We start from the raw sequence: 21,443 nt of genomic DNA on the forward strand, positions 1-21,443 counted from the left end.
ATTTGAAAAGTTTTGTTATATAAGTTTACACTTCAACACAAATCTACATACTGAGTAGAGGTAAAAACGATGAGATAGTGGAAAAAATGTTTTTATTTTAGTTTAAGAGGCACAGAAAACATTTTGAATAAACTAACCACGTGAATATAGTTCGGCTAACCAAAAAATTGCTTTTAATAAGCATACGTTAACTGAAAATACAAGCAGATTCATCGAAGAAAAGTCAGAAAGAAAAACTTCATTTGTCATGAAAAACCAAACAGTTTGTAATAAAATCAAGTATAAAAACGATTAGAAAGAGAAAAAATCGGTAAGTAAAATGTCTTCGGGGCAAATAAATACTCACACAAGTTCGAGCTACATCATTTCACATAAGCTTTTCTATACAGGCATGAAGCACAAAAGTTTGTTTTTATTTTTGTTGAATATTTTTTATGTTTTTGCAAATCAGAAAGTTGATAAGTATGTGGCAACGTCAATGTATGATATCCCGATGGTGATGGAGCCCATATCTGCTCATGTTAGTTTTGTATTTGTTACAAAGTAAATAAAAATACAGACACTTTTTATTTTCATTTTGCTTGTGTTAGCTTTAATTTAAATAAACTACTGATTGTTAGTGTTGGTTTGTGCTCATGTAAGTTGTATTTCGAATTAAAATGTACAAAACTACTGAATTTTTTAGTATAAAACTAAGTATTAATTACTATATTTTTCTTCAGAAAAAATTTTAAATAGGTAAAACTTTTAGTTTTCCTGACTCTGCTTAAGATAATGAAAATTATGATAGGTTGATGCTATATTTACTCATTTAAAATTATTTATAGTTGATTATGTATTTAGTAAGTATTTACACACAATTTAACTTAAAACATTATTATTTGAGCTAAGTTAGTTTAACTTTGAAATAAAAGTTTTGTTGTATTAAGTTAGTTTGTGCTCAAATAAAGTTATGTTTGTCGTTTATTGAATCTTAACAAAAATATTTTTTAGTAAAGTTTTGCTAGCAAAAGTTTATACAAATAAATATATTTTGTTGTAAAAGGAGTTGAGGCTTTTATTGTAGTTTAATCCTTAATTCTTTTTTAACTTTTACAATTCATGTTTAACTCCGACAACTAAATATATCTTTAAAAAAATTATAGTTTGTACGTAGCTTGGTTTATATTTATAAAAAGTTATTATATTTTTAAAACTTTTACATAGTTTATTTTAATTAAAGTTTAGTGACTTTCTTACTAAAACAAATTGATATTTAAAAATGGTTATTTTTTCCTAATATTGCGTTTAAGAACGAAATTGGAACAATTAAATACTTCATTTTTACCAGTTCTTCACGTTTTTAGTTCTATATCTTTTTTGTATTGCTTGAAACTGCTTAAAATATTTTAAATTTTATGTTTAAAATTATGTTAACAAAAATGTATATTTTTGTTCTAATTTCTGTATGATATGGACTTGTTGTTTAGTAAATATCAACAAAAGTTTTTATTATCTCTTTTTTAGAAAATAATCTAATTTAACATCTTGTTTGGAGCAAAACTAAACAATAATACAATTTAACAAACTTGAATTAGATAAATTGTAGAAGTTTCAATACCATAACAAAACCTGTCATTTAAAGTAAAACAACTTGTTAAGCATGTTGAAAATGTTTTAAACAAATTATAGGTCTAGTGTCTAGTTTAGCTAAAACATTATACCCAATATTCTAATTTAAAAAATATGTACAAAATCCGCCGAAAATGAATTTAATTAGCGTTCCTCATGTATTTTCTATATAGTGACATCATCGTTTAACGTTTTTTTACATTTTGAAAGTATAAAAATATTTTTAAAAACTTAGTTTTGTAATTCACTTTTGTTTTACTGATTTACATCTTGCTTTTCAAGTTATTGACTTAATTAATTATGCTTTTTCTTAATTTTACATTTTTAAGCATCTAAAAATTTCGTATGCTTTATCGTACATTGTTAACAAAAATGTGGCTTAAATAAAAGTTTCCCCTTTTTTGTCATCTTTTTATATATAAATTCTTAAATTTTACATAATTCATTTTATAAGATAATAAAAAAAGACTAGAAGTGGTAGTTTATGAAAACTGAATTTAACGTTATATACTTTTTATCAAAACTTTTATGCATCTCAAACCAGAATCTGAAATAAATTAAAATAAGTCTTCTAAGACCCATAACAGGACAGCATTTATAGACAATCTTAAAAGCTTTTGACAAATTTAATACGACATATAGAAAAAAAAAATTATTTATGGTGCAACATCTGTAATTACAAATCAGTTTCAAAAATTAATTTTCAGCAACTTTTTATGAATACTAAAAACAATATGCATATTTCTAAACAGGTACTAAAACCTCATTAGACATTCACAAATTGTTTAGATGTTGATGCATTTGATTGATAAATTTTATTTTTACCGGTTCTGAAACATCATAAATTAACAAACGTTAACAGTTATTTTATAAACTGAAAAATGTTTAATTTTTTTTCAGATACTAAAACCTCATTCGTCAAATTAACAAACATTTGTTAACATTTTATTAACAAATTTTGTTAACAAATTAATAAACATAAAAATGTTTAATTTTATTTTTCAGATACTGAAACCTCATTCTTCAACTTCACAGACGCTAGCAACTTTCGACCTCGCTTATACAACAGCTAACGGACAAAACCGGTTAGTCGAGGACCTCCCGAAACTGATGAGTCAGCCAAGAGTAAGTTAAAAAACTATATAAATTTATTATATACCTACTTTATATATCGTTGTTTTAAAACTAAAATTATGTTTGATTGTTTTATTCTAATCGTTACTGGTTAGTTTACTGGAATTAAACTGTTTATTTTTACCTTGATAAAAACTTAAAATTAATTGCACTTTCTTCTTATTTTTAACCAAATCACCATGACAACAGTCGATCCCGTCAGTAACCAAGGTGGTCACGGGGAGTGGACAACTGCCCAACCCAACCAAAATCGGGGTGTTGCCCCAGAAAACCCTCGATAACCAACCTTCGCTGGTTTGGTGGATCACCGCGGGAAACTTAAACGGGATTCAGTCGACAGAGGGCGCTATTTACCTCTTGAACATGGAAACCGAACAATCTTGGCGTTAGTTGGTTTTGGGTTTTGTGAAACAGGGACTAGTTACTCGGATTTTTGTAGATCATAGTATAAGTTAGTAGTAAACTGTATAAATTAAATATTTTTATACAAGAAGTAAATTATCAAATGTCAACTATCATTTTAAAGTCTTTGTAAAGTGTTTAAAGAATTATTATAAAAATCTAATGTTATTTTTAATGTATTTAACAAGACTGTTTTCAACTATTAAAATCAAACTTTAAAGTTTTGTTTAGATTGTGCTTTGCACCTTAAAAATGTTTTCAATTTTAATAAACAAACTTTCACAGGGCCCTCAAAAATATTCTACGCCCCACAGGCTGTGTTTCATCACACAGAATGGGTCGATATGGACATTGATGGGAGGAAAGACTGCGTCACTGTCAAGGAGACTAAAGGAGGTTTGTAAAAATAAATGATTATTAATAATGAATATGTTTCCCATAGTTTGCATATTGAACGGTGACAATTATCAATTAGAAAAATGATTTCTAAGAATATACATATACTTAAATTTCAACATGAGAGCACTTATGAGCTTAGATTGTTGTTGAAAGTTTTTTAAAAGTTTTGACTTTGCTGTGATAAAAAACAAACGGTAAATAAAATACTCTAAAAAATACTCAACTACCACAAAATACATCATAATAACACTTATTTTATTTTTACAGACGGGGCATCTCTGATTTGGTTGCGACAGCCTTCAACTAATCAGGTAAAGTATTCAATATTTGAAAAAAAAAAATAACATTAGATAAAAATAAATTAACATACATGTACTAAATATAAAAAGTTATATATCATCAGCAACAAATCAGGTAAAATATTCAACAAAGGACAAAATTTAAATTAACCAATCAGGGCGCGGCTTGGGTGGAAACGCGGATATCGAACGTGACTGATGACGTAGGAGGAGGGGAATTCCGGATGCTGAGATGGCCCAAGAGGAAAAGGAGGAGGCACAAGCTGTTCGCCGTGGCGGGAAGGAGAACCAATCAGATCACTGTGTACTGGAGCGACGGTTTGTGACGTCATAGTTACGCTTGTTTTGTAAAATGAGGACAAATCAGATAACTGTGTTTGTTAATGGTAATGCATTTATTTTGTGAAACAAAGTATTGATTGTACCGAAAAAAAAAACATTCAAAAACCACTAATATTTGAAATTTTAATAAACTCATAATTAACACCGAAAACTTCAAATAAAAATTCCCCTATTATGAAACAGACGTGGACAACGATTGGACGCAGACCCACCGGATAAAGTCCAGGGTCATCGCCAAATACGACCAGTTTGTCCACATCGAGGTTGGTGACCTGAATGGGGACCAGCGACCCGAACTCATCGTCACAGTGGCAGCCATTTCCGGTCGACCAGGTTAGATGTGACGTCATTGTTGATTTTAAATAACTGTTTATTATATAATATTTAAATTTCTAGTACTAGGTTAAATTTTTAGTTTACACGTACCATACCCATGTTAAAAGAAGTCATTTTTAATGTTTAATAAAATATAATAAAATATCTTAATAATAAAATTTTATTTTTCAAAAACTGTAACCCTCAACAAACAAATTTTTTCCAAAACAGTTAAAACTGTTTAGTTTAAAGGTCAACTTTGTTTTAAAATAGTTCTACTACAAACCAATTAATTAAAAATCGCCATAAAACAAAAAACTTCTAAAATTTTTCCTAAAATGCAACAGGTCGCTTGATGGCGTACGAGGCACCGATGGACGGAAACTTCGGTACCGGACGGTGGCGAAGTCACGTGCTAGCTGAGTGGACCTCAAAGACGAAATATTACCTGATTAGTCCCAGGAGCGCTCATTTGTTCTATCCGAAAGATCCCAGAATGTTAGTATTTGCTTTTTTTTAATTCGTTTTTTATTTAAAAATTATTTGATGTAACCAAGGTTCGCACATTATTCTGTTCAAAAAACTAAAGAATTAAAGTTTTTTTTTTAATTAACAATTTTTGTTTAGGATATTTGAAGGACGTTTGTTAAACCAGATTCGATAATGTTACTTGTCGTATTACTTGGATGTTACTTTAATTACTTTTAATAGTTTAATACAAGTTTTAAATTGTTTGGTTGTCTAACAAAAATAAGTTTTTCATAGAGCGCACATTCCTTTTACCCTAAAGATTTAAGAGTTTTCGCAGATATTGTTTTTGTAAGCTCCAATGTTTAATTTTATATTGTTTGTGACTGTAGTTTTTCCAAGTAATGACAAATAAAGACAGTAACTACTTTTGTTGTTGAACCGAACTACTGAAAATAAAAAACAGAAAAACCCTTGTTTAAACAGTTTAATTTACGCGTTAAATCTTTAGTTATGACTAAAAGTTTTTGTACTTATTTACCTCATTTTTCAACAATTTAAATATTTAAATGATTTATTAAAATATTAAAAATAGTTAATTTTCATTAAGATTCTATATGAACACAATTTAAATATTAGCTGATAAAATATTCTTTGAGTTAAACATTGTTTTGAAAACAAAATCTTAAAATACTGGAAGTTATACTATTCTTCTTATCTACAAATTGAGATGTTTAATTTTCATTTTTAAATACAAAAGTTTTAAAAAATTATTACTTTGACGAAAATGGCTGTAGCCCTTTTACAATTCAATACAGTTGAAAAAGTTTTAATTTGTTTAATTACTTTCTTATTCAAAGATGTGGTCTAGTTCACGCTTTTATTCTATGCTAATAATAACTTTTTTAAAAGCTAGGTTTTTAAAACACTATTCGTGCTAGACAAAAAGTTATCGAAATGATATTGTCTGAAAATCTAATCTTGTTTTACTTAGATCCTTGTTTTAAGTGTTGTACTTTTCTGTACGATCTAGAAACTTTGGTACATTTGTATTGAAACCTAATTTGAAATTAGTTAGTATTTTACCAAGATACTTATACAATTTCCAAGCACAAAGTTTACTTCACAAATATTGACTTCAATAGTTTAAATTATTTTAAATGATAAGACTTAAATTTTGTTGAACTTAACAAATATTTTGATGTTAGTTCATTAATTATTTATCTGCTTTAACTGGTAGATACCTTTTCAAAGCTATCCGTTCGTTATATTTAGTGTACTACGAAATTCTTTGTTAAAAACTTTGTATATTTTCTAAAGAGTAAATCAGCTTTTTATATCTTAGCGTTGTTGGATAAGTTTTGCGGCTGTAATACGCCTGAAGATAAAAACATTTTTCATCAGATTTTCATACGAGCTAATTACTAAATTTTTTATCAGATTTCAATACGTGCTAATTACTAAGTTTATACATACGTTTCAAACCTGTGTAAAAGAACTATGCATAAGAATTCATCTAGGTATTTTAAATATAGTGTTTGTAATTACTATTTTTTTTATATTCATTAAACAACTTTCGTATCATGCAATCGTTTGATTTTCAAAAACTGTAGGAAACCTTAAAGGCGTTAAAAAATATTGAGTAAGCTGACTATTGTAACAAAAAATAAAAGCGTACTTAAAACTTAAAACAAAAATAAGTAAACTATTAGCCAATCAGAAGCGACCTTATAACTGCAGCCGACGCCACAAGTATGTACCGCAAACGTAATAAAAGTCGATTTTTTTTTATACATTATTAGCATTTTTGCCAACTAGTTTATGTTAATACATGCGTTCGTACAAACTTGTTTGACTTGGCAGAAAATATTGTTTTAAAATGCAAAACATTCTACAAAGACTAAATATTTCAATGGTTACATGATAATTCAAATTCGGACAATTCAAATTACAAAAAATTGTTTAACACACCATATCTCAAAAATTAATGTAATATTTTTAATTAAAAAATACGTTTGTAGGTATTATTAAAATCTACAGGCCATTTTTTCTTTTTTGCAAAATTCTAAATATTTTTAAGATATTTAAAAGTTATTGAAAATAATTATATTTTTAAGCTTATTTTAAGCATATCTAAAAAAATACTTAAAATTTTGCAAAATTAGAAATAATAAGCGTGTAGATATTAAAAAGACCTACAAACGTATTTTCAAAAATATATAGTACTTCTGCGTTAAGGTCCTTTGAATATTTTTTAAGAATTTGAATTGTCGAATTTAAATTGCCTGAATTTAAATTTTTGTGCACCCATTTCAGTACTGATAATCAACAATAAGTATAAAACAAGCGTAAAACAAATTGTAAAAAACAAAATTGCATAATAAGGTACATGTTATAAATAAATTTAGAAAATTCCTACCATAATTGCTAGTTTACTTGCCTGATATTAAACATCTTAGTATCAGGAGGCGATGGTAGAAAATAAATTTTCAATCATCTGGACTTAAATTTTTTAAACACGTTTTTGTTCGTATTTCAATGCGTCCAATATTGTAGAACTAAATGGTAGAAGTGGAAAACATGATGCGTTTGAATAATTAAATTTTTATTTTAAATAAATAAACAAACAATCATTATTTTTTTACAGAGCTATGCGTCCTAATATCCTAGTGTCAGGGGGTAGCGATGGAAAAGTTTACGTCGTTTCACCAATTAACTGGAACTTTGTGAAATGGGAATATAAAGTTGAAGAGGTAGTTTATATTTTTTATTGGACCTTTTTTATACGTAAAAAGTATTTGGAGATTTAAAAATATTTTAAATAACTGTTGTCTGTATTTTGTAAGTAACACATTTTCAAAAACTTGTTTTATTAGAACTACTTAAAGCAAAAGAAAACGTTTTTTTTCTTAGTTATAATGTTATTAAGTTATTATGTGTTGTTAAAATTTTATATAAAAGTCAAAAAATACAAAGTTTTAATAAAAAGCTTAAACCTAGTTGTTCAAAATCTTGTCTACTCAAATTTACTAGAGTGTAACTTATACTTTATAGAATTTTTATTGTAATTTACTTTAAATTTAACAATAGCAAGTTCTATTTAAATATAATTATAAAAAAATTGAAGTTTATTTATAGTTTACTACAAAAGTGAAACACCATATTTTTTGTAATAACCTGTGAAAATAAAACCTAATAGAATTGTCATTACAAGTAAAAGCAACTGCTTAAATCTATTCTTAATCAATTAAAATAAAATAAAAAATCATGATCAGTATTAAACCACAAAAATAAATCAAAGTTAAGTCTAGCGGTTCATTAAAACCATAAAACTGATAAAGTGGCATTCCAATTAAAACCAATATCGAATGTTTCGTTACAAAAACTACTGCTAAATAAAATGATTAATCAAAGTTTGGTTTTGAACCTAAACTTTCCAAGATCAGTTTTACAAACTAGTAAAACTTTTACAGAAAAACAGTTATGTCTTAATAAAACAAAATTTGTTTGAAATGATTTAGTTTCATTTTTTGTATTAAGATGGTTACTAAATTACTGTCATTAGGTCTTTAAATAATTTAAAAAAACTTGCAATTGAATAAAATAGTATAATTAAACGCTTAAGTATCCTAATTGTAAGTCTGGTGTATCATATGTGCAATTTTTTTTATCAAAATGAACTTGTTTGTCCCCTACTACACAATTTATGTTTAAATTTGCCCAAAATATGAAAAATTCCACTACGATTCAAAAGACTGTAAACTTTAAGTATTTTCTCAAGTGATTAAAGTTCAGAAATATATTCTATCTTGGACACCATCAGTTTTAAAATCAGTTTTACACGGATTAACCTAAACCTTTGTTTCGCAAATATTTTTACTTATACCTATTCATTTATGCTTTTAAACTCTATTTTATAATCTTTAGCCCATAACTCCAAGCCCCCAAAATACTAAACTTTCAATTTACTAGCTACTTAATCATTAAAAATTAATTATGCTAGCTACTTAAACTTACTTACTATTTTTCCCTCAATCCTTAATTCAAAAGATTGGCTTAGATAATTTTATATTTTAGATTAAAGTTAGTTGTTCTTTTATAAAAAATTTTTTAACAGTTGTTCTATTAAATTTTAGCAACACAATTTTTATTTAAATTACTTAAACTTTAAAACTCTATACATGTATATATACATGGTTTATTTTAATTTAAACCGCAAACACGACTAGTTTAAAACAATTATCTAATAGGTTAAAATGTTTTTCTAATAGTTTGAAACATTTTTTTAATATAACTTTTTCCAAACTTTCCAAAATGCATAAATTAACAAGCACAGCTTATTTTTCAAGTTCAGCTAACTATACAATAAGCTGTATTATTGATACGTCATAATTGTTGTAAAAAAAATTAAAATCTAAACTTCTGTTTACTATTTTGATAAAATTTAGCTTAATGAGGAGTACATGAAGCTTTATATTTCATGTACGAAACAGCTGTCTAAACTATTGTTTTTATATAACTAAACAAATATACATGATTTGTATACAAATAAGTTTTTCAGAGTAGGCTTTTCAGACAATTCCCTTATTGTGATTATTTTTCTATGTATATTTTCCCTTTCAATTTGTTTTGACAATTTATCCAACTATTTAGATTATTCACATGAATGTTTTGGTCCAACTCAATTTTTCGATAATATTATACTTTCTGAACTTTATTTTATTTTGTTCAGATATTTTCTGACAAGTATTCAGTGGGAACCCCGGCAGTCCAAGATGTTGACGGAGATGGAGACGTTGATATTTTCATTCCATCAGGAAAAAGAATACATGTGATGAAATATGGTTTGTTTACTTAATATTTTCATAAAATAAAAAGAGTACATGTTATGAAATGTGGTAAAATAATTTACTTAATTTAATATTTTCATGAGTTAAAAAGAGTACATGTTATGAAGTATGGTAAAATTATACATTTTTACAAACTGTATAATTTCCAACCAATCTGTAAAAACGTCAATACCATAAATGTATAATTGCATTTCAAACTTAAAAGTTCTGTTTAATTTATTAAATATTTAAAAAACAGTAAATTAAAAAAAAACGTTTCAAGTAATTCATGTTGTACTTCCCTTTAACCCACTATGGTGTTATGGCGCGTAGTCCTTGCTTTAAACAAAGTCCTGAAAAAGTTAGAACTACTTCCAAATGCTATTTTTTTCTTAAGGTTAACATAAAAAAATTTAAATGAGTAAAACGGAAAAAGAGTAACTATTAATTCTAGATTCGTAAATACCTACTACAATAGAAGTAATTTTAAGTTTTAATTATATAAAGAAAAACATTTTATTTCATTTTTATAGGTTTAAGTTTTATTAGATGCAAATTACAAAAAAAAATCTTTTTTATCAATTATTTATACAGTTTTAGTACTATCAGTATAAAACTTATTAAATCAGCAAAAGTTTACACTTACAAAAATTAAAGAATTTTCTTTAATAAAAAACAACTTTCCGCAGGTATCTCTTCAAACTATAAAAAGCTAACCAGAAACTTTTCAGTGTTGTCATTTGGAATTCTGTCTAGTTTATTAGCTTCACTACTTCGGTAACCAAAGTTTTGTGAAGCCCCGAAGCTATACTACTGCCAAAACGTTTTCGATAAACGTTAAAATATTTTTATTACCGAACTTGTTTGGAATGAACACGTTTCGTACCCGTGTTTAAAACTTCAGTTTTAAAACAAAAATGTTGAGAACTTATTTAAATTGGTGCTTTAAACTAGATGATAGTTAATCAACAGTTTTCAAATGTTTAAAAAATTTTAGAATAATTTAAATTGAAAGTAATGTATGTTTTTAAATTGTTGTAAAATTACAAAAATTGGAAATTTATATTAAAAATATTTAAAAACTATAAAATTTTGACTGGTTTAATTAATTTTTTCACTTAAGTCAATATTTTTAAAGATAAATTTATTACGATTAAGTATAAATGTTTTATATTCATTGTGTTTGTTTCGATTATACTTGTTTTGCATTCAATATGATTATAGTTTTAACATTAAGTTTTGATTTTAACAACCCTTTTATTCTTTAACTGCACAAAAGGAAAATTTTCAAAAATTTTAAAAAGCTTTAGTTTTCAAATAATAATTAAGCATTAATAATCAGAAAAAAATCTTTAAATAACATCATCATTCGTAGTATGCTTTATTTATGCAAACTTTTATACTCATAGATACAATTATAATCAATTTCAAAAATAGTTTATTTATGTTCAACTTTATAAACCTGTTAAGTATTGTAAGTATATTATTAATTTTTCTTTTACTCAAAAATTAATTAAATTTTAATTTTGTAAGCAGTCATTCAGTTCATTTATTTATTATTTTCAAAAACATAAACGTTTATCGCATAAAAATTTCATATAGCCTTATTATTTTATAACTTTAACTGTTTAGTAGTTATATTTTATGAAACTTATAAGATGTAACATTAAAAGGCTTTAAATCCTAGAGATCTTGATAAGCTAAGCTTATCGGAATATATACCACAGATTTTTTTGTGTCAAAACTTTATTCCGACTAACGGCGTTTCACTGCTCTCAAATAAATTTAAGAAATGATCTACGGAGTCTATAAAATATTAACACACATTAGAAAAAAAGCATGTATAATTATGTATAATATTTATTTGAGTAGCAACTATAAATGAACTTTATGGTTTAAAAACAAAGTTTGAATAAAAACATATAAATATAAAATTGTTTACAAAAACTACAAATTTGATAAAAACATGTACTAATCTCAAAAAAGCTCTAAGAATAGGCAAGTTTTTTTTAAATAAACATAAATTAAGTTGTGCAGAAATTGTACGACATAATAAATTTAACAAATTAATCAATAAATTCTTCAGCTTAAAAACAAACTATGTAGCAAAATGTTTAATAAAAATTTAAACTAAGTTTAAGATGTTTATACAATACAATATACACGGTATATAATAAAAAAGAGGAAACATGTAGTATTAAACTTAATATTTGTGATTGTATATAAAATGTTGTGAAATAAATAAGTGCATAAGTAGACAGAGTTATTTAAAGTAGAATCGTCGGTTGTGTGAAATTTTCACTAGCAATGTTAAAAAAACAATTCATTTTGCTAGCAATAATCAAAAATATATTCTACTTCGGTTTAAAAGTTAAATTCAGAAGATCGTTAAACTTTTAATACACTATTTAAAGCAAAAATAAAAAATTGTTCTACGCAATACATTAAACAACATATTTGCATAGTTCTAACTGTTTTTGTTAAGAATTATTTATGTTAGAATCTTTAAAAAAATAGCTTGTACATTGAACAAAACAAGTATAGGTGTTTTTTAATATAAAAAGTCAGAACACCGTAAAATTTTTAATACACTGTTAAAAGCAAAAGTAAAAAAATCCTGTCCTAGGCAATACATTAAACAACATATTTGCAAATTTCTAACTGTTTTTGTTAAGAATTATTTATATTAGAATCTTTTAAAAAATTGGCTTATACATTAAAAAAAGCAAGTAAAGGTGTTTTTTAATATAAACAAATCAGAAGACCGTAAATTTTTAATACACTGTTAAAAGCAAAAGTAAAAACATCCTGTCCTAGGCAATACATTAAAAAACATGTTTGCAAAGTTCTAACTGTTTTTTTTACGAATTGTTTGTGTAAGAGTCTTTAAAAAATTGGCTTACACATTGACAAATGCAAGTATAGGTGTTTTTTTATTTAAAAGTTCAGAAGATCGTAAAGTTTTTTATGCATTATTTAAATTAGAAGTTTTACTTTGCATTATAGGTTTTGACTATATAAAAATTTTGAAAATTATCAACTTGATAAAAATAGGTCTATAACCTAAACTCAAAAGAGAAAGGTGACAAACTTTTATATCATTGTGTGTTAAATATTTTCTTATTTTTAGGGTTTTCTTTTTATACATATCTTTTTTTTTAATTATAGGTTTATATTGTTACATTAAGATGTCATTTATTATAGAAAAAAATTCACTTATCACTATCATATTCTTGTTATTTATATTTTATTGTTGTTTATTTGTACATTCTTTTTATGTTTATTATTTTGTTAATTTATATTTGTTTTTTTTGTTTATCTTTATGATATAGTTAGATCATATTCATTTATTTTATTTTTTTTTTGACGTTTATTATTAAATTAATTTTCATTACCATTAACTATATGTATGTTCTTTTTTAATTTCAATTTTAAAATAATAACGGCTAGGTGGCGCTTTTCGTATTAGCTTTTGTGAGTTTGGTCAAGTTTATCAACCTTGAATTAAAATACATAAATTTAACACTTAAAAAAAAGTTAGTCTATAAAGATCGACAAGTTTTAAAATGTTCGTCGGTAGTTTGGTTTGATATATGCAAATTAGAAAAAGTTTGTCAGAAAAGTTCGTCGAAAAAGACTACTATAGGAAGTAATTACCATATTTACTTACAAAATGTACTAATATATGAAATTAAAATAACCTTACTTATTGTTCACAATTATTTTTTTTTAACAAGTTTATTAATCTGTATACCAAACCACTGCCAATAATAACACACATCATAATAGATAAAAGCAAGAAACAAAATAAAAGTTCTGTAAAAATATTCATCTTTTGATATGCTTTAAAACAAATGATTTTCCCTATTAATTAAAAGAGTGGCAACCCTGTATAATAAAAAAATACTTCAAATTTACAGCCAGGTGAATATTTTTTAATTAAAACACAAACTAAAAAAACGTTCTCAGGTATGCTCCAACACAACGACGGATCGATATACACTTCCACCTCCTCCAAGGGGTAAAAAGGAGAAAGAGTTTTATCAGAGAGCTTTTGATGAGGAGAGTAAAGACCCTGTTCTGTTGACGCTGAGACCTGTTTACATATTTAATGTTATACTGATAGTACTAAAACTGTATAAATAGTTGATAAACAAACAATTTTCATTATTTTTTTTAAATATGCTTCTGTTTAAATATAAAGCTCTGAAAACAAAAATTTAATGTTGTTCGTTGTATAAATAAAACTGAAAAGCATCTATATTGTAAATAGGTGTTAAATTAATTATTACTCCGTTACCGTTTTACTCATTTGAGAATAGTTATGTAAAAATTAACATGAAAATAGCGGTAAAAAGTAATTTTATGTTTTTCAAGAGATTTCGGGGCTTTGCGCCATGACGTCATAATGGGTTAAAAGGAGTCACGACATGAAACAACTCAAATGTTTTTTTAAGTTATTGTTAATTTAAAATTTAAAAAAAGTTTAAACAGAACTTTTATGCTAGAAACATAATTAGGCACCCATGTTATTGAAGTTTTCACCGACTGGTTCAAAAGTATATGTAAAAATGTATAAATACACTATATCTCAAAAAACATTTTTTTCTTTAATAAAAGTATTAAATAAGATTATTTAACTCACCATTTTCATAATGTGAATTGTTTTTGTTTTATCAAAATGTTAAATTCAATAAACAAACCCACCATATTTCATCACATGGATTCTCTTCCCACTGGGGATGAAAATTTCAACGTCTCCATCTCCGTCAACATCTTGGACTGCCGGGGTCCCCACTGAATACTTGTCAGAAAATATCTGAAAAAGTTAGATTTTGAAAATATCTGAAAATAAATATATACTCCTACTGAGTACTTGTCGAAAAATATGATAATTAAACTTCCAAATAAATAATTTTATCAAAAAAAATTATTGGATGGAAAAATTTATGTGAAAAATTTAAATAGTTAGATGAAAGTTTCAAAAAAATTTAAAGGGAAAATATAAAACTAGTCGCAACAAAGAACTTGTCTGAAAATATCTGGAAAGCTACTCGTTCAAACTATCTGTATAAAAACTATACATATAAATAGTTTTAAAATTTAAGTAATTTAGATAAAAATCGTGTGGCTAAAATTGAACAAAACAGTTGTGTTTAAGTTCTTTAAAACAAGAACAACTAACTTTATTGAAAATATAAAACTGTATAAGCCAATTTTTAAATTAAAGATAAATAATAAGTAGGTTTAAATAGCTGGTATGGTTAACCCTTAATAATTAAGTAGCTAGTAAATAAAAATTTTAGTAATTTGTGAATTGAGAGTTATGGGTTAAGGATTATATAATGTAGTTAAAAAGTTTTATGGTTTTAATGAACCGCTAGACTTTACTTTGATTTATTTTTTGTTTAATACTGATCATGCTTCTCTTTTTGATTTTAATTGATTAAGAATAGATTTAAGCAGTTGCTTTTACTTGCAATAACAATTCTATTAGTTTTTCTTTTCACAGATTATTACAAACAATACAATTTTTTACTCAGATAGTTAACTATAAGAGATCTTCAGTTGTTGGTAACTCTCATTTAAATAGAACTTTTTATTGTTTAATTTAAAGGAAATTACAACAATAATAAAATAAAATACAAGTAAATGTCTACTAAGTTTGAGTAAACAAGATTTTGAACAACTAGGTTTTAGATTTTTATTAAAACTGTGTAGTTTTTTGACTTTTCTATAAAATAATAACTGCACATAATAACTTAATAACATTATAACTAATAAAAAACTTTTTATTTGCTTTAAGTAGCTCTAATAGAATAAGTTTGTTAATTACATGCATCATAACGACAAGAACTATTTAAACCATTTTTAAACATCCAAACAGTTTCTACGTTTAGAAAAAAAGTTCTATAAAAAAGTATCATTTACCTCTTTAACTTTATAATCCCACTTAAGATAGTACCAGCTAGTTGGTGAGACGACGTAAACTTTCCCATCGCTACCCCCTGACACTAGGATATTTGGGCGCATAGCTCTGTAATAAACAATAATGATTGTTCATTATATTTAAACACTTTTCAAATTTATCTTCAATATTAGACAAAAGTTAAATACACACAAACACGTGTTATAAAAAAATTAAAGTCCAGGTAATTTCATTTTATTTTTCTACCATCGCCTCTTGATACTAAGATACTTAAAATCAGACAAATAAAACAGCAAGTATAGTAGGAATTTTCAAATTTATTTATGATGTTTGTTTTATACACATTGTTGTTCATCAGTACTAGAATGGGTGCACGACCATTTAACATTCGGACAATTCAAGTTCTTAAAAAAGATACAAAGGAGCTTGAATTAAAATGTACTGTATATTTTGAAAAAAAATAATACGTTTGTAAGTCTTGTTAATATCTAGCTTTTTTTTGAAATAGTTTAAATATTCTCTGAGATATGGCTAAAATTAACTTAAAAATGTAATTATTTTTAACAAGTTAAAAATATCTGAAAAAATATTTAAAATTTTGCAAAAAATAAAAAATTGCCTGTAGATATTAATAAGACCTACAAACGTATTTTTTATTTTTTTAAAAAGCACATTAATTTTTGAAATATCATCTAAATAACTGTTTGTCTAGCACGAATACTTTTTTAAAAACCTAGTTTTTAAAAACTTACTTTTAGCATGGAATGAAAGCGTGAACTAGATTTTCATTTTGAAATTTTAACTTTAATGCAATTTAAAAAAAGTGCGTTTATTTCCGTTAAACTAATAAAATTGTAGAACTTTTGTATTTAAAGATAAAAATTAAAGATCTTAGTTAATAAACAAGGAGAACAATATAATTTTCAATATTCTAAGATTTTGTTTTCAAAATGATGTTTAACTTAAAAATATATTATCAGCTAATGATGAAATCTTGTTCAAGTAGAATTGTAATAAAAAGTAACAATTTTCGAACTGTTGAATTAATATATTCAAACTGTTGCAAAAAGAGGTAAATAAGTACAAAAACTTTTAGTCATAACTAAAAATTTTGCTCGTAAATTAAACTTGTTATACAAGGTTTTTGTTTGTTTTATTTTTAGTAGTTCGGTTCAACTCAGACACAAAAGTAGTTACTGTCTTTGTTTGTCATTACTTAAAAAAAATACATTCAAAATTATATGAATTAAACATTCGAGTTTAGAAAAGTTTTATATGCTAAAACTTTCAAATTTTTAGGGTAGAAGAAATGTGAGCTTCTAAAAAAAATAGATAATAATTTATTAGACAATCAAACATTTGAAAACCTGTATAAAACTATGAAAAGTAATTAAAGTAATATACAAGTACTAACATTATCGTACGTGGCTTTACAAATGTCCTTCAAATATCCTAAACAAAAATTAATTAAAAAAAAAACACAAAAACTTACATTGTAGGATCTTTCGGATAGAACAAATGAGCGCTTCTGGGGCTTATCAAATAATTTTTCGTCTTCGAAGTCCATTCTGCCAGCACGTGACTTCGCCACCGTCCGGTACCGAAGTTGCCGTCCATCGGTGCCTCGTACGCCATCAAGCGACCTGTTGCAATTTAGGGAAATTCTTAAAAGTTGTTTGTTTTATGGCAATTTTTAATGAGTTGGTTTTTAATAGGTTAAATTGGTTTAAACAAGGTTGACCTTTAAACTAAACAGTTTTAACTGTTTTGAAATTGACTTTATTTGTTGAGGGTTACAATTATTAAAAACAAACCTTTTTATTAAGGTATTAAACATTAAAAATGACTTCTTTTAACATGGGTATGGTACGTGTAAACTATCAAGTGTACTTGATACAAGCATTTTAAGAATAATAAAACAGGTGTTTATTCATAATCAACAATGACGTCACATCTAACCTGGTCGACCGGAAATGGCTGCCACTGTGACGATGAGTTCTGGTCGCTGGTCCCCGTTCAGGTTCCTGACCTCGATGTGGACAAACTGGTCGTATTTGGCAATGACCCTGGACTTTATCTGGTGGGTCTGCGTCCAATCGTTGTCCACGTCTGTTTCATAATAGGGGAATTTTGATTTAAAGTTTTTGGTATGAATGATGAATTTATTAAAAGTTAATTGTTTTACGTTTTTTTTTTCAGTACAACCAATACAATGTTTTAAAAAATAAATGTATTAACATTAACAGACACAGTTATCTGATTTATCCTCATTTTACGAAACAAAAAAGTAATTATGACGTCACAAACCGTCGCTCCAGTACACAGTGATCTGATTGGTCCTCCTTCCCGCCACGGCGAACAGCTTGTGCCTCCTCCTTTTCCTCTTGGGCCATCTCAGCATGCGGAATTCCCCTCCTCCTACGTCATCAGTCACGTTTGATATCCGCGTTTCCACCCAAGCCGCTCCCTGATTGGTTAATTTTTTTTTTCAAAAATTGATTATGTTACCTGATTTGTTGCAGATGATGTATAATTTTTATGTTTGTTACATATAAGTTGGTTTATTTTTACTTAAAATATTGAACATTTTACCTGATTACTTGAAGGCTGCCGCAACCAAATCAGAGATGCCCCGTCTGTAAAAATAAAATAAGTGTTATTCATGATGTTTTGTGATACTTGAGAATTTTTAAAGTACTGCTTTTATTTTTTATCACGGAAACAGCCAAAATATTAAAACATTCAACAATAGTTAAAGCTCATAAGTGCTCTCTTGTTAAAATAGTATATGTATATTCTCAGAAATTATTTTTCTAATTGATAACTGTCACCGTTCAATATGCAAACTATGTAAAAAATATTCATTGCATACTTATTTATTTTTACCTACCTCCTTTAGTCTCCTTGACAGTGACGCAGTCTTTCCTCCCATCTATGTCCATATCGACCCATTCAGTGTGACGAAACACAGCTTGCGGGTCGTAGAATATTTTTGAGGGCCCTGCGAAAGTTTAAAAATTTCTTATTAAAACTAAAAACATTTTAAGGGTGCAATACACAATCTGAGCATATTTTAGAATCTTTACTTTAGTAGTTAATAAATGTCTTGTTAAATACATTACCAAACAACATTGTTATAATGCTTTTTTAAACACTTTATAAAGACTTTAAACTAACAAATGATATTTAATAATTTACTCCACGATTAACAATATTTATTTTTTTACAGCCTACTACTAAACTTTAATATAATCTATAAAAGTCCTAGTTATTTACAACAACTAATCCCTGGTAAACAAAACCCAAAACCAACTAACGCCAAGATTGTTCGGTTTCCATGTTCAAGAGGTAAATTGCGCCCTCTGTCGACTGAATCCCGTTGAAATTTCCCGCGGTTATCCACCAAACTAACGACGGTTGGTTGTCAAAAGTTTTTTGGGGTAACACCCCGACTTTGGTGGGGTAGGGTAAGTGTCCGCTACCCGTGATAACCTTGGTTACTGACGGGATCCACTGTTGCCATGGTGATTTTATTAAAAGTAAGAATAAAGTAAAGTTAGAGTATAACAAATGCAATTAACTTCTAGTTTTTAGTAAGTGTAAATATAACAAGTTTAATTCAAATAAACTAACTAAAAAAGTCAGTACTGATCAAAACAACCAAACATAAACACAGTATTAAAACATCAATATATAAAGTAGGTATATAACAAACATATATTACATTTGTCAACTTACTTTCGGCTTATTCATGAGATTTGGGAGGTCTTCGACTAACCGGTTTTGTCCATTAGCTGTCGTATAAGCGAGATCGAAAGTTGCTAGTGTTTGTGAAGTTGACGAATGAAATTTCATGATCTAAAAAATGTTTCAAATTATTTTTAGTTTAAAAAAAAGTCCTTAACGTTTGCTCATTCGTTGAGTTTTTTTTAGTATCTGTTGAACAATGTTTTTTATTAAAAAAAGTTGTTATAATCGATTAAGGTATTAATACTTGTAAAAGAAATGCTTTTACTAGATGCAGTGTCTGAAAAAATAGTTTATCAAACAAAGTTATAGTATTTGTAAATAATAATTTTGGAAACTAACATGTAACTAAGGTTATTTATTCAATTCATATTCGTTTTTTTTAACTAGCCGTTTAAATTGTGTCATAACAATTTCTTTTAAAAAAATCTATTTTAAGGTAAGTTTCCTTTTAAATATAAAAATTTCTATGTTTTTAGGGTTTAAATTTCTTGTAAACCTTTTTAGTAAGACTAACTGTACAAAAAAAAGCAAAGCATATAGCTAATAAGTTTTAATGTTTTTTAAGAACTACTAAATATTTTTGTTGATTGACTGGATTTTAATATCTTTCATAATCTAGATTTTAAAGTATGTTTTAAAGATTTATACAAAGTTATGAATTTTGAAGCAGTGATACAATTTAGTAAAACTTTCAACAAAGAACAAAAATAAGCTGGAAAAAAATCATAAGTAAATAAAGTTTAAAAATTATAAAGCAAAATTATATAAAGAAAATACTTATTCCATCAAAATCAAAATCTTAAGATAATTTAAAACTTCAACAACATAAAAATATTTTAAGATGCTGTAACTAATATAAAATACATACTAGTTTTAAACTAAATAATTTGTTTGAAAAAATTTCATTTTCAAGATTTAACGAGATACTAAATCACTAATTTTTTTACAAAAAATTTTACACGCTTTTAAATTGCTATATTTGAAATATTAATTTTTGTTGTTGTAAGAAAACTTTTATAATTTACTAAATCAAATTTGTATATGCTTTTAGTTTTTTCACCTTGTTTAAGTAAGTTTACAAAAGTAGTTTTCTATATAAGTACAATATTTGAAATCTTTTGGCTTATATACACTAAAACCTATTCCTGTGTCAGGCATGTACTAAAATAAAAATATTTTTTTAGTAAAAGATTAAATTTTAGAATTTAAACTTGAATAAGTTTTTTAAAAGTGTTAAAGACTGCATCTTTTAATGGCATAAACAATTCAGATTTGGTAAAATCAAAATGATTAGTTGTTTCAATTTTCTACTTATAGAAAATATTGAGTTGACCAAAAACTTATAAATGCATTAAAAATAAGGTCGGTATCAAATAAATTACAAAACCACAGAATTCCTAAAACTATACACCGTATTATTTATCTAGTAAATTTATAACTTTCAAAGCTTTGTTGTAGAAGCTAAATAATATGTTTCATTAAAACAATAAGAACTTAAGCAATAGATTTCAATCAAAAACTGTTTTTTTAATATAAGAAAGTTTTAATTTTTCAGATATATTTATGTTAGTAAAAGCTCAAATTTTTAAAAAATACACAAGCAAAAAATAAAAACAGATATGAGTAGAGTACAAATAAGCTTTTTTTTTTATGTCATAGTAAACTAATATGAGCAAAATGAGTAACCTTTTAATTTTTAACAAACAAAATAAAATAAACAGCACAATTTTATACAATTAAAAACATCAGTAACTTATTTTGACTTAAACACAAAACTAACATGAGCAGAAATAGGCTTCATAACCATTCGAATATCGTACATTGACGTTGCCACATACTTATCAACTTTCTGATTTGCAAAAACACAAAAAATATTCAACAAAAATAAAAACAAACTTTTGTGATTCATGCTTGTACAGAAAAGCCTCTCAGAAATTATGTGTATTGTCAAGTCAATATATTTAT

General features: G+C 26.2%; 2 protein-coding genes across 3 annotated transcripts; one reads left to right on the plus strand and one right to left on the minus strand.

Annotated features, from left to right (window-relative positions):
* Positions 1-388: 388 nt before the first annotated feature.
* On the plus strand, positions 389-10,736 carry LOC145844359 (uncharacterized). Of its 2 annotated transcripts, none has more exons than XM_082951754.1 (11): positions 389-520; positions 2,617-2,736; positions 2,935-3,130; positions 3,433-3,543; positions 3,814-3,857; positions 4,004-4,163; positions 4,371-4,520; positions 4,850-5,000; positions 7,618-7,723; positions 9,703-9,814; positions 10,489-10,736. In XM_082951754.1, exons 1-11 carry the CDS (start codon positions 392-394, stop codon positions 10,578-10,580), a joined length of 1,371 nt encoding a protein of 456 aa, XP_082807880.1. In that variant the 5' UTR covers positions 389-391; the 3' UTR covers positions 10,581-10,736. The 2 variants fall into 2 exon arrangements, with proteins under 2 accessions (XP_082807880.1, XP_082807881.1); XM_082951755.1 differs by having other exon boundaries at positions 10,531-10,736.
* A 2,949-nt stretch (positions 10,737-13,685) lies between these two features.
* Positions 13,686-21,381, minus strand: LOC145844445 (uncharacterized). Its single transcript, XM_082951846.1, has 11 exons — positions 21,259-21,381; positions 19,467-19,586; positions 19,046-19,241; positions 18,619-18,729; positions 18,321-18,364; positions 18,036-18,195; positions 17,688-17,837; positions 17,221-17,371; positions 15,731-15,836; positions 14,507-14,618; positions 13,686-13,895 (listed from the first exon to the last, which is right to left on the minus strand). The coding sequence occupies exons 1-11, from the start codon at positions 21,298-21,300 to the stop codon at positions 13,843-13,845; spliced, it is 1,245 nt and encodes a 414-aa protein (XP_082807972.1). The 5' UTR covers positions 21,301-21,381; the 3' UTR covers positions 13,686-13,842.
* Positions 21,382-21,443: the final 62 nt, after the last annotated feature.

Source organism: Thalia democratica, chromosome 9 (assembly GCF_965202585.1).
Source record: "Thalia democratica chromosome 9, ktThaDemo2.hap1.1, whole genome shotgun sequence".
NCBI lineage: Eukaryota > Metazoa > Chordata > Thaliacea > Salpida > Salpidae > Thalia > Thalia democratica.